The 14,679-nt window shown below is 39.4% G+C and overlaps 1 protein-coding gene across 1 annotated transcript; it reads left to right on the top strand.

Annotated features, from left to right (window-relative positions):
* Nucleotides 1-282: 282 nt before the first annotated feature.
* On the top strand, nucleotides 283-6,613 carry LOC105025910 (histamine H3 receptor). The gene is made up of 3 exons (XM_020048841.3): nucleotides 283-726; nucleotides 1,007-1,173; nucleotides 5,632-6,613. Exons 1-3 carry the CDS (start codon nucleotides 480-482, stop codon nucleotides 6,487-6,489), a joined length of 1,272 nt encoding a protein of 423 aa, XP_019904400.3. The 5' UTR covers nucleotides 283-479; the 3' UTR covers nucleotides 6,490-6,613.
* Nucleotides 6,614-14,679: the final 8,066 nt, after the last annotated feature.

The raw sequence follows: 14,679 nt of genomic DNA, 5'->3' as shown, positions 1-14,679 counted from the left end.
GTATCCCACAGAAGAAAATCATAATGCGATAGTATAACGTGCTGTTATCATCCAATACCAACATTCCTCCTTTCTTTCTGGGAGGTTTATGAAAAAAATCTTTGAGATCCTAGTGCACACGGGCGGGGATTTTATTTTCTTCCAGAATACCACCCATTTCCCTGACTTCAATTAGATCTCGCATCCTTTACTAAAAAGTACCTACATGCGCGCACATAATGCGCCCTGTCACTTTTGAGAACAGGAGGAAATCACTTCATCTTTTACCACAGAAGAAAAGGACACACATTTATATATCGTGGACTGATCTTGCTTTCGTTTGGAAGAAAGATTTTCTTTTCAAGAACATGTCTTGTATTCCGCCTACTTGTCTTTCTCCTAACAAATAGTCTATTCCAAAGGATGGGTGAAATCTATGGAAAGCACATCGATTCATAGTTTTAAATTAAGTCAGTAATGGTTTTATTATAAGATTCATTATGGGAGCTTATATCTCGGAATCTAATGTAAGTGCCAACTTCACCATCGGCAACGACTCGGCGACAATCCACGAAGCCGCTCTCTCGGGCTATATGGTTGTGATCCTGGCTGTGCTTATGATAACGCTAGTAGTCGTGGTTGTGGCTGGAAACGCGCTTGTTATCCTCGCTTTCATTGTTGACAAGAGCCTAAGAAATCAAAGCAACTACTTCTTTCTCAACCTTGCTATTTCAGATTTCCTGGTTGGTGAGTAGGCTATTATAGATCTGTTTAGTAGGGCTCTGAGAAAACGCCGATTATATGTTACATCACATTAAATCAAATTCATTAATTAGTAATTATTCGTAGTGCAAATTAAAACCCAATATTCCTCATTGTAGCTATTTATACACATAACACTTACACTTTTTTTTTTACAGGTTAATCCCCTATGAAACTTAGTTATGGAATTAATAAAATAGCTACAGAATGTAAGCTTTGTTAAGGCTCCAGTGAATCAACGGTGTGTGTGTGTGTGTGTTTGTAGGTGCCTTCTGCATCCCTGTCTATATCCCCTACAACCTGACAGGACGATGGGTATTGGGCAGAGGTCTTTGTAAACTGTGGCTCATCATGGATTACCTGCTCTGCACCGCCTCAGTGTTCAACATAGTCCTCATCAGCTATGACCGTTTCCTCTCAGTCACCCGAGCAGTAAGTAGAAAGAACAACTAGCCATACAGTTTTAGGTATGCATGGTGATGCAAATTAAAAATGCTGTTTCAAATGTACATTGTAATGTTCTGTGCTAATTCACGGGCTCCAGTTGGCCCATGACCAGAGCTGTGATCTTATTTCATAAACACTGACAGTAGGACTTGAAGGAGGACATGAGTTGCTTGACAGGATCGACAGTGTTGAAGTGGCAGTAACTATGAATGAGCTCTTGGAAATCTAGACTGAAAGGTTTGGCCCTTTTGGACCAAAATGCTATTCTCTGACCTTTACATCTGCTTTTGGATGCAGCTAGATATACCTGGATATTCTGATCTGAATAGTAAAATGGACATTGCTTCACATACCTCTCATTTTCATGCCTGTGACTTTTGTAGAACATTCTGGATGTTAAGTGTTTTGTTGACCTTTAAAGGCACTCTTCAGGCATTCATCCAACCTAGTCCCTAACATTCATGATAGATTCATGAAATAGAGATGTTGATGTTACTTACACAGGGCCAGAAGTCTGACCAAGACTCTTGAAATGGTGAAAGACATTTGGACAGACTATGCACACCATGTTGTGATATTAGAGGCATTTTGTCTCTTCGTATCTTCTCCATTTTCCTTTTAGAATTTAATATGAATTATTATTTCTACCGTCTCCCATCCAAAACAGAAGATGCTGATAAAACAAATCCACCCAAAAGGCAGTCATTTCAAACCTTTCACCAAAGGACAACATTAAGTCTATAGATACACTTTGATGAATCATGCTCAAGTAGGGAATTTGAAATGTTATTCCCAAATCTTAAACTGCTGTTTACTTTCAGAAGTTAAACTAAGCCCATGTAGAGATTTAAATGCAAATATATGCTAAAGTGCCATGTGGTTTGAAATGTCATACTTGGTGAAAAAATATTTTGCTTAAATTACAGCCATGAATAAGTCTCTACTAACATTCTTCAGCCTTAAGTCTCTACTACTATTCTTCCTTGCAGAATTGTTCAGCACAGTCAAATTGCATGGTGTCTGCTAATGGACTAAACTTTTCAAATCATTACACAGAAACTCAATGGGATTTCAGTTGGGGTTCTGACTAGGCCACTCCAGGAAATTCAACCCTATTGTTCATTAGCCACTATACTATTGCTTTGGCGGCATGCTTTGGTTTGTTGTCATGTGGAAACATGAACCACCAACATTTTCAACTTCCTGGCAGAGGGCTGCAGTTTCGACAAAACATTCAGTTTGGGTCTCATCTGACCAGTGCACATTTTGCCACTTGGCCTCGGAATCTACAATGCGCATTTTGGCAAAGGTGGAATGTTTTTTTCTTGCCACCCTCCCATAGAGGTGAGATATGTGAAGGGCTTATGATATTGTGGTCACATGCACTCATTGACCAGTCTTTGCTATAAAGGCCAAACTCCTGCAAGGTTGCCAAGTTTGGAGGGACGGTCTGATCTATGTCAGGTCTGGGTGGTGCCATACGCCTTCCACTTATTAATAATGGACTTAACTGTGCTCCAAGGGATATACAAAGCCTTTGACATCCTTTTATATCCATCCCCTGACTTGTGCCTTTCCACAACATAATCTCATTGATAAAGTACCTTTTTTAGATTATAATTTTTTGTTTGTAAATATAGCTGGGAAAAAAAACTATTTAATGTGTTTTCATTTCAGGCTAAGGCAACATCAGGTGAACATTTTGAAAGAGGGTGGCGACTTTATATACCCACTGTATGTAAGGAAATCAGTCGATTTAAATACACAATTTATGGATTTCATTACTGGGAATGCAGATATGCATCTATTGGACACAACTTCAATAAAAGGGCACGTGCATGGATTAGAAAACCTGTTTGTGCAGCCGGTCATTTCCTTTGTATAGTTCATCAGACTGTTGAGTGTGGCTTGTGGAATGTTGTGCCACTCTTCAATTGCTGTGTGAAGTTACTGGATATTGGTGGGGACTGGTATGAAACAGGCTGTTGGACACATCCATCCAGATCATCTCAAACATGCTCCATTGGTGACATGTCTGGTGAATATGCAGAACACAGACAAACTAGGATATTATGTTTTGGGACATGTTTTTGGAATTGGGTACAAGTCCTTGCGATATGGGAATGTGCATTATCATGCTAAAACAGCCAGTAATGGAGGCGGATGAATGCATTTAAACTAACATCAATAAAATACAATAGTGTTCATTGTAGCTTATGCCTGGCCATACCATAATGCCACTGCCACCACCGGGCACTCTTTCACAGCTTTGTAATCAGCAAACCACCCGCCTACACAACGCCGTAAACGCTGTCTGCCATCTACCAGGTACAGTTTAAACTGTGAATCATCCACGAAGAACACTCTTCTCCAGTGTGCCTTTGGCCATTGAAGCATTAGAACACTAACGCCGGTTGTGCTGCTGAACTACAGTCATGTCAAGGTATGGGTGAGGATGACGAGCTTCCAGTTAAACCTTTGTGGGACTGTTTCTGCAGAAATTCTTCAATAGTGCAAACCCAGTTTCATCAGCTGTCCAGGTGGCTGGTCCCAGATGCTCCCGCAGGGAAAGGAGGGATGTCGAGGACATGGGCTGGCATGGTAACACTTGGGCTGCAGTTGTATGGCCGCTTGGACATACTGCCAATTTCTCTTAAACAATGTTGGAGGAGGCTTATGGTATTGGAATTATTGAATTCTCTGGCTACAGCTCTGTTGGACCTTCCTGCAGACAGCATAACAATTGCCTTTAAGAGTGGGCTTCTGTTAGTTATAAGCACAAGGTGCACCTGTGTATTGATCATGCTGCTTCTTGATTTTTCACATATCCCAGGTGTATCGACTATCTTAACAACAGGGATGTAAACAACTTTTCTGGGATGTTTTATTTCATATGATGGGACCAACACATTACATCAGGACTATTCAATTCCAGTCCTGGAGGGCCAAAACATTTCTAGTTTTCATTCTTTCTTTCTAATGAGGGAAAGGTTCAGACTTGCAACTCCAGATAAGAACAACTTACAGTATGTCACGAAAGTGAGTACACCCCTCACATTTTTGCTAATATTTGATTATATCTTTTCATGTGACAACACTGAAGAAATGACACTTTGCTACAATATAAAGTAGTGAGTGTACACTGGAATTGAATAGTCCTGATGTAATGTGTTGGTCCCATCATATGAAATAAAACATCCCAGAAATTTTGTTCACAAGTCTGAAGTGTTTTGACCCTCCAGGGCCAAAGTTGAATAGACTTACCACACGTAGCATTTTTATTTTTGTTCAGTGTAGAAAATGCTCTTATTCAGAGGAACAGTAGCAAGTGCATACATGTTTCTTACCATATGTTCATACAATATCGGTTTGGTTTTTTGATAAACAATGAATACAATTTTCCTCCCCTCCATAACAAAACATGAGTCATTCTCTCCAACCACATGCAGTGGCGCATGTAGTGTTTTAGTAATGACTTACAATGATGGAAAATAACCAGTGTCTTTATAGTGCACCTTTGATGTTGTAATAGCTCACTGTGTATGTAAATGACAGATAGTAGATTTCACAGATAATGTAGTGAATAATTATTTAGAAGTATTTAAATATACTGATAAAAAATATAAACGCAACATGTAAAGACTTGGTCCCATGTTTTAAGTATACAATCCCAATCTTCCCTATGGACAAATAACAATCTTCCCAATGGACAAAAAATGCTTCTCTGAAATGTTGTGGGAATTAGTTTCACATTCATGTTAGTGAGAATTTCTCCTTTTATGTATGAACTATAATTCACTAAAATCTTTAATATAGTTGCATTGCTACATTAATATTTTTGTGAAGTGTATCAGCCTTATTCTTAGTCAAAGTCATGACAAACTATCTAGTAACTACGTTTGACAACATTCATTTTAATGACACATCATCTCAGCAATTGTTATTGATTTGATTGGCGGAAAGAAACTATGATGGATTGCAAGGTCAAAATTGGAGTTTTATGGGGAGTTGAGGACCAAGAGAGGAAGGTAAAACCAAGAAACTAAACCAACAGGGAGATGAGAAGAATGAAATTGATGAATATCGGGGTAAAGAGGATGGTGGCAGTGAGAGGGGGATTTTGTAGGTGCTCTGTTTAAGGTAGCAGAAAGACAGATGCACCTCCTCCACACTGTTATTATTATTCAGTATCACAGTCAGCCCAGAACTCTCATTCTCCTCTGGGTTCATTAATTAACACATCATGATGAAGGGGCTCTTATCCCAATGAGGTAAAAAAAAAGGCCTTGGGTGTTTACCGTATGGATCCAATCCATACAAATTCAAAACTATTATAGGTATTGATTATTGCCTGATTATAATTGTGCATTGATTGTGATATATTGCGATTGCATTTCATTGTGAGCTATTGTGTTTTTCTCACTGCACCTCTCTACTTTCCAGGTGAAATACAGAGCTCAGCAGAGCATGACACGTCACGCTGTGGTAAAGATGGTGGCTGTATGGGTGTTGGCGTTCCTTCTCTATGGCCCTGCCATCATCTTCTGGGAGCTGGTCATGGGAAAAAGCATTGTCCCTGGTGACAAGTGTTTTGCTGAGTTCTACTGCACCTGGTACTTCCTGCTCAGTGCCTCCACCTTCGAGTTCTTCACCCCCTTCATCTCTGTGGCCTTCTTCAATTTCAGCATTTACCTGAACATTCACCAGAGGAACAAGAGCAGGGTCATTCGTAAGGAGGATGCCAAGGCACACAGGGATAGGGCCAGTCCCAGAGAAGGGGGTGCCGTCATGTCAGTGTTTTTTGCCAAGACTCGCAAGGTGTCGTCAAGCGAACCCACTACAGTTTCAGCGGTGATAGAGGAGGATGAGGAGCTGTCTCCCTCCTCCAGTGGTGAGCCTAGTTGCGGACACACATTCATGCAGAGGAAGAAATTTCCATCCTGCAGTAGAAGGTCCAAGCTTCTTCAGTCCCAGGATCTTGCCGGGGCCCCCAGCAGGACCTCACAGGGTTCCCGCCTCTCCCGTGACAAGAAGATTGCCAAGTCTCTGGCCATTATAGTTTGCATTTTTGGAATCTGCTGGGCACCCTACACCCTGCTGATGATTATCCAAGCAGCCTGTAAAAGGCAATGTGTGGAGGAACACTGGTATGAAATAACCTTTTGGCTCCTGTGGTTAAACTCTGGTATTAACCCTTTCTTGTACCCTCTCTGCCATAGCAGCTTCCGAAGGGCTTTTGCTAAGATACTGTGCCCCAAACGGCAATCTGTCCAACCTCACACTGAGACTCAGTCTTGCTAATGGAGCAATTTATGGCTGGATGAGTCAAATTGGTGTGAGAAGACTACTGCAAAAAGGATGTGTATTTTTGCCTGACTTTGAAAGTAGAAACTCAAAGGTTTGGTTACTCTGCAACATTATGTTAAATGTGATTATTAAACTACCTATGTTTTAGAACACAGGCGTCAAACCAGTTCCACAGAGGGCCGAGTGTCTGCAGGTTTTTACTCTTACCTTGTACTTGATTGATAAATTAGGTCACACATTTATTTGGATCTACCCTCACCAGGTGATCTTGGTCATTGGTAGGTACCAATTTAAAGGAAAAACAAAAACCACCATATGCCCTCCATGGAATCAGTTTGCCATCTGTGTTTTAGAAACATCAAAACCTTAAATCCATATTTGTTTTTGAATGTATGAACCAAATGTTTTTGTTCACACATCAAAATTGAATATACTTACGTATAGCCTACTGTGATATTGAAGTGCTAGTTGTTGTAGATACATACTTTTTGATGTTCCTACTTAAAACATTTAGATTCTCACAAATGTTTTATGTTTCTCCCAGTTATATAGATCTGAATGGTACTGGGATACTTGTGACGGTGCTGTGTGTGAAACAATTTTCTGCATTATAGTCAGTGAAATGTGATTGAATAGTCCGGTGTAATACCAAATCAAGTGTTCCTTAGTGTTATTTCCATGTTTCCCCCTACATCTTCTGCACTTGTAATCAATTACATGTGAAAAGCAGTGGTGTGATGACGGGGAAACTGAAGTAAACTCAGTTCACCCACTTTTACTGTGACAAACAGTTTAGTATCCTTTTACAGAAAATGCATTGAAAGTATTGAGATACTTTTGTCTCTCACTGTGATCGGCAGTACAGGTTTACCAACCACATTTTTTTTACATCCTGGGTGATATTATGTATATAACAGGACCTGTAAATCAAATGAAAAGTGATGAAACAGCCATCAGCCATTAACCATACATTATATACTGTACATAGGTTATCAACTACAAAGCAGGGAGTTGAGCAAGTAGTAAAGTGCTTGTGATTCCAGAAGTTTCACATTGTGGGACACATTTAAAGGTTTCTTCTGAGAAGTTTGGGTCGAGTTGGTGGAATGACGTTCCCTTCCGGTTTCTCTTTACGACCCGTTATGGGTACACAGCTTCATATGTGTGCACGGCCTGATTACAGGCCAAACCAATTTCAGTTGATCTTGAAGCCTCGCCTCCCCTGCGATAAAAGCCTGACTCAATCCAAGGTGTATTGATCCACATGACACTAAACGAAAGATCTCACTTTTTTTTCAAGAGAAGAAACAAGTTTACCCTTTGGATTCTCTTCTGCTACCGGTTTCTTACAACATCAGCTGTCATTTCCCTTCAGGCTTTGTTGCTGTGAACTGTCACAGCGACAGACTTCCAGACCATGCCTTTGCTCATGTAGCTTCAGAACACCTGGTGTGTCTTGGCCTGGGTCATTCTTCTGCAGCCCTTCTCCATTCCAGCAGATAACCTTCAGAGGCTGGTTTCATTGCTGCAAAATTACAAGTTAGGCAGACTTCAGCTGTCTCCAAGTTGGATGTTTCAGTCGGAGGGTTGGACAGTTGAGCTTTTCCAGGACACCTATGCTGGATGAGGGACCATCTGAGGCTGTGTCAGTCCTTGATGAACTGGAAGGTTCAGGGTAACTCTTAGAGGATGAATCATGAAAGTTCTTTGATCTGTTCTGCAGGGCAGTGGATCATTTGTGGGTATAATGGACTTTGGATACAGTAACATATTTACAAACCCCAGTTTGTTCCAAGTCTCCCCCCTCCATCTCAAGGGCAGCAGCAAAGATCCTGAGGATGCAAATTGCAAAAAGGGTCATAATCAAAAAAAACGTGTACTAGTGGTGCACCAGTCAGTTGTTTTTCTACCTGCGCCTGCACACAAGACCAAATAAACCATCTGCACCCGCACACAAGACCAAATAAACCATCTGCACCCACCCACAAGAACAAAAAACATCTGCATCCGCCCCAACTATATGGATGAAGTGAAATGCTGATGCTCGCACCCGATACGAAACCCGCAAAATAAAGAGAAAACACTGCTGTAACATATACTTTGCATGTGCAATGCCACATGCTTACTTTCATCATCTCAGACGTATAGACTGGTGGCTATGTCACAAAAATGCTTTCTAAACCTTGAGATAAATAACAATACCAGGCATGTACTGGCTAAGCTTAAGACATGATATTTTCACATTAGTCTACAGACAAACATGACAAGTGGACTGACAAAAAAATTATTCTGAAAGAACCGTAAAAAATATAGCTTACTTAGTCTGATAGAACAAGACTATAGATCACAAATTATGTTTTTGGGATAGAGGGAATTACCCTTGGGATAACTGAGTGATACAGAACACCAAGCGTTATCTGTATGGTGTATTTGGAGTGGAGGAAGTAGTGCTGTTTTTAGATGAAGTGCTTCACACTGAGTGACAGAGGCACGTGCTGGTAGCTGAAAACCTGACTACTTTTAGATGCATACTATTTCCTAATTCTTTCAGGAGTAACAACAGATCATTACAAAGCAATTGTTAAGCCTAGCAATGTCATTCAAACATTCAGCCTGAAATCCACTCACACTTCATCCCAAAAATATTTTATATAAGCATGGGTTATAACCATCGTGTTCTGAATCATCCTGTGCACCCCCAATGCATACTACCAGTTGCCTATCTACCCCAGAACAAGACGTTTCTCAGGTTATACATTGAGTCTACTGTTACCCAAGCAAAGAAGAGACAACTTTTGTCTCACCGTAGCGCAGTTTCTAGTTCACATCTGCTTCTGCCTCTTGATTCCTACAGGGCTATTATGGACATGATTGGTTCAGTTCTGGGTGTCAACCATCTATCCACACCCCCTTTCCACCTTCATCAGAGGCTCTGGGTTTCCTCATATTTCACAGGGACCCACAACAACTCACCACAGACATATCTCTCATGGGCTGGGGATCATTGGGCAGCAGAGGCTTGTTGGGGGAAATTGGACTGTCACACAGAGCACGCCTATACCTTGCCTGGAGCTCCTAGCAATTTGTGTGTCACAAAGCCTTTCTGACCAATCCTGTTGGAACAGTGGACAGAGTAGGTTGGGAGGGACTGTCAGTGGTTCTCATGGCTCTTCAATAATCAGAGAAAATCTTGTTCCCAGATGTAATCTACCTGTTGAGTAGATGGCAGCTGCCATGGTACAAAGACTTAAAGCCCACAGCCAGCTTTCAGAATGCCATTGTGAATATCCAGTCAGCGAAGGCCCCATCTACAAGGGCATTGTATGCATATAAATGTCAGACTTTTGAAGCCTACTGCGCAGAGACTGGGTTATCTCCTCCTACAGTGCTTCGTTGTTGACATCCTGAGGTTATTTCAAGAGCTCTAACAGCAGGGCTGAAAATTCACGCGGAAGGTCCACCACGCTGTTATTTTAGCTCATCATGTCGCAATCAATGGAAGCAAACCCAGTCCGCATATTCCGTGTTGGGCAAGAAGAGCGCTCCAGATGCTCCCGTGGAAGGGTGGCCCTAGGTCACCACGTTCAGTGTTCCAGCTCAGTGGCACATATATTATTATAGTATTCCCTTGAAGAAGGGAACAAGATAGGACACCCCAGTAGCCCCATGCCATTCAAGCCTCACCCCATAATTATATTGTACATATTGTTGAATGGTATGATTATAGTCTTGATATATAAAAAATATTTTACAGTGAGCATTTAACCATCCAACCATGACCGCATCCACAAGTATAATGTTTACAGTATGGAGAGATGCAACCTGCCACAATACAGCCAGAAACACTATGAATGCAATCTGTTTTGACTAGAAGGAACTAGAAAGCGCTTAAATTAGAAAGATTTCCTGGAAGTAGAACCATGGTCAAAATCACACTTGTCTGAAACATCCTTAATGAGAATAGTTTTGAAATGTTCTGAAGTTCTTTGACCTTGAGTTAATTTTTCAATTTAAACTGTCTCACATCTGTTGGATAAGGGGAATGTATTTCCTGCAGGAAGAACAACTACGTTGCCTCTCAAAAGTATTCACTGTTTGTATTTTCGAAATGTTATTATGTAGAAATTAAATTAAATTGGAATTACTACCATTTGCTGTGTTGCTACCAAATTACATTAGAAGTTATAAGTAATTAGTTGAATATTTAAATCAACTTTGATTTCATGTTGTAACAATAAAATTAGGAAATGCCCAAAGGTAGTAAATATGTCTGGGTGTCACTGTAAATATTTTAACACCAGATTTATGAGGCTAATGCACAATGTATTGACGTGTATTGAAATGATTCCCATGTATAGTATTTCATGCCATTCAAATAAGCAAACTGAGGCTAGAGTTTGGAGTAAAGAAATGTTAACATAAAAAAATAAATGAAAGCAATTGAATACAGTATTAAAACATTATTTTAAATGCAGTTATTTGGTTATAATTTAATGCTAGAGGTAAACACTGAAAACTTGTGTGATACGAATTGCTGTGAGTGTACACCTCATGTGACATGTCTGATAAAAAATTATGAACAAAGCCTATACAAATCTAATCTGACTCCAATAAAAGAAGGGTGACAAGGACATTTGCAAGTATGCAATAGGTTTTAATGATTTGAATGCAAGAAATAGTCAGAGTTGTCTTTCAAATGTGACAGATAGCCTATTGTGGGGTACTCAGCCGTTACCCTATGATGTCCAGAACCCCCTGGTCTCATCAATTATTTAACCCATCTGGTATGGTCTAAATCAGTCCCTTATTAGAGGTTTGCAATGAAACAGGTGAAACTGGCTTTGAGGTCCAGAGCTGAGTTTGAAGGACTTGGGCCAGTAACCAAAGCTGCTTTGAATTCCCGAAAGTAAAAAGATGAAAAATCTGTTATTGTGCCAGTTAGAAATGCACTTTACACTGATTGCTCTTGTAAGTCACTCTGGATATTTGTGTCTGCTGAATGAAAAAACATTTTTGGGAATAAACATGAATGAGTAATTACATTATTCTAGGCATTATCAAAGCGGAGAGAGATTTCATGGCTTGAAGTCAGTGAACCCATTAGCTCTTAAAAAGAAAAATGGAGTATAGCTAAAAAGACTGTGAGCAATTGAGTGTAGTATTGATATTTTGTTAATAATTGTTTTCATTGACTGTAACTACAGTTGCCCTTCTTTAATTGTTTGACTTTCAGTCTACAATATGGCTACTCTAAGGCTACAAAATGCGGAATAGAACTGGTACAAGTTATAAGCAATTTTTACAGGATATAGCTTACCATTAAACATTCCTGTAATGTAATCACAGATCACATCTTTAACAGATTGCTATACAGTAAGCACCTATTTATTTATGGTCACTTACTGTTTCTTCATGGAAAGGAGCTGTGGTGTGTGTGTGTGTGTGTGTGTGTGTACAATGAATTGACTCAATTCTAACTGCAGCTGGCTTTGCATGCTCTGTGGTAGCTAGCGAGGTGTCAGGTACAGTAAAGATGCATAGTACTCATTGCTTATGCAATAATATTGATGAAACAAACTGAATTGGAAGAGCTTTTTTATATAATTATAGTCCTCAAACCGTGTTCTGTTTAACTGGAAACAATAATTGCAGTTGGCCAGTGTAAATGGCTTTTGAGAGAATGAAAAGGTCAATAGTTTGAAAAGGTTAGCAGATGTTGGGTAAAAATCAACTGTGGTTTTAGTGACCTGGACCAAGACAAAGGTGGACTGGCAAATGGAAAACAAATTGAGCAGAAACACCATTGACATTTGTTTCCTATTCATAGTAGGACCTCTCGAAATCCAATATTCTCTCAAAATGGCTCTCAAAAAGTCAATTGGAAGTAAATTGTCTACCTACACGCTTACATGTTCTACAACCATCATATTAACGTAACCAACAGTTCAATTGGTTAATTTCTATCGGATCATAGCAGGATTTGAATTTATTTCAAAGGAAATACAGGGAAGTCCTTAAATATTTGAACAAAGACAAGTTTTGTTATTTTGACTCTGTACTCCAGCCCTTTGAATTTCAAATTATTCAAAGATGATGGGGTTAAAGTTCAGACTTTCGTTGAAGGAAATGTAATCCATAACGAAAGAACCATTTAGAAATAACTGCAGCTTTTGCACATATTCCCCTGATTAAAGGCTACCAAATGTATTTGGACAATTGGCTTCACAGCGTTCTGATATTAAGCCAATGTTTTTTGTGTAACTTCATGCAAAAGAGAGCTGTCAATTTCTCATCTTTGTTCTAGGTTGTGCTGTCAAACAATGAAAATTATTATTTAAATGATTTGCATAATCTTCTGTAGTTAATTGCAATATATTTAACATTAGTAATTTTAACCACATCTGCTAATTTGTAATTACAAGAATTTGTGTAGTTGTTAATAGTAATTTGTGCAATTTCTGTATTATTACATGACTGAGAAATAAGAGAGAGAGCATTGTTAAAGACATTTGGGACCTATTTGCAGAAAGCACATATAGTTTAGTTGTTAACTTAGTTTGAAATTTATTTTAGAGAGGCAAAAAAATATTCAATTGTATTGCATACAGTATGTCACAAAAGTGAGTACCCCCCTCACATTTTTTGCAAATATTTGATTATATCTTTTCATGTGACATAACTGAAGAAATGACACTTTGCTACAATGTAAAGTAGTGAGTGTACAGCTTGTATAACAGTGTAAATTTGCTGTCCCCTCAAAATCACTCAACACACAGCCATTAATGTGTAAACCACTGGCAACAAAAGTGAGTACACCCCTTAGTGAAAATGTCCAAATTGGGCCCAATTAGCCATTTTCCCTCCCCGTTGTCATGTGACTCGTTTGTGTTACAAGGTCATTAGGACCTTGTCAGTTTGGGTTACCACCTTGGATGGGCTAGCAGCTAAAAGCCAGCAAAACTAATAGGTTTGTGCATTTTCCATACACTGTTGCTCAGCAGGTTAGAGTCGAGGTGTTTATTTGTTCATTTGTCATGTGTGAGTTTCTAAAATGATCGGAAGAACAGACTGCAGCCAGATCGATATTATAGAAACATCCCCAGAATAGTATGTGAGTAGAGCAGTGTTCCACACAATTCACATGAAATATATATAAACATGCTGCGGAAAGTGAAGGCAAGTGGAACACAACTCATTCATTCTGAAGAACCACAATGATGGCATGTGTACTTTGGCCCCATGAGGGAACTGTTTAAACATTTTATGTAACATTAGGGGGACAGAGAGGACCCCCCCTACAGTTAGAAGGTACCCCCCCTCCCAATAATAACAACACTTTGAGAAAAATAATGCCCCCCTTAATATCAAACTCAATCCTATGTTCCTGCCTGTGTCCAATTATCAGCTCTAAACGTGTAATTTTCTTTTTGATTGCTTCCTACAGATTGGTCTATTTTCCTCCACTCACATGAGGCCAAGTTGTTGGTTGATACACTGAGGTGAGCTAGAAGACGGCATATGAAGCCTTCCAGTGACATGAATCCTGACTGTGAAATGTATGTGCAGTAGAACTCTGCCAGCCATTAAACGAACTAGCCGTTCAAATAAAAAAGAGCCCTAACTCTCAGTATTTTCACATAAATAAATAATCACAATGATCAATATTGTATTTATTATTGCAACCTGCGTCCAATTGTTATAAACATGTGTTTATAATTCTACATGGCTCTATCTATTTTTCTGAAAATATAAAACTGCAGTTGGACACAGCACTGGAGCTGGAGGACAGTGTATGAATCTTGCCAGAATGTGTGTAGAACTCTGCTGTCAGCAGTTCAAATTAACAAAACAATAAAATATTGCTAAAACAGCTTTATTGTTCAAACAGCCTAGTATGTTTTCCATAAAAATTCCATAAATCTGTGTCTATCATGACAATAAATAAACAATGCGCTGTATTAACTCATTATCATACCGTGCATCCAATAATCATTTATAAAAAACCTATTTATAAATCAGCTGGATTAAATCCTGAATGCTGATTGGCTGATAGCTTGTTTGCAATAAGGCACCAGGGGGTGTGGTGTATTGTCAATATACCTTGGCTAAGATCGGTTCTTAGTCACAATGCATTGTGGTGTGTCTGGACACAACGCTTAGTTGGGGTATTGTTATGGAAATTAA

The sequence above is a fragment of the Esox lucius genome, chromosome 8 (assembly GCF_011004845.1).
Source record: "Esox lucius isolate fEsoLuc1 chromosome 8, fEsoLuc1.pri, whole genome shotgun sequence".
Taxonomy (NCBI): domain Eukaryota; kingdom Metazoa; phylum Chordata; class Actinopteri; order Esociformes; family Esocidae; genus Esox; species Esox lucius.
The sequence above is the reverse complement of the archived record's forward strand: the minus strand, read 5'-3'. Positions and strand labels throughout refer to the sequence as shown.

Bases quoted from the DNA above. Each gene is read 5' to 3' on its own strand.
- LOC105025910 (XM_020048841.3), top strand. From the start codon at position 480: ATGGGAGCTTATATCTCGGAATCTAATGTAAGTGCCAACTTCACCATC. The intron at 727-1,006 runs GTGAGTAGGCTA...GTGTGTTTGTAG, and splicing joins TATTTCAGATTTCCTGGTTG to GTGCCTTCTGCATCCCTGTC. The intron at 1,174-5,631 runs GTAAGTAGAAAG...TCTACTTTCCAG, and splicing joins TCCTCTCAGTCACCCGAGCA to GTGAAATACAGAGCTCAGCA.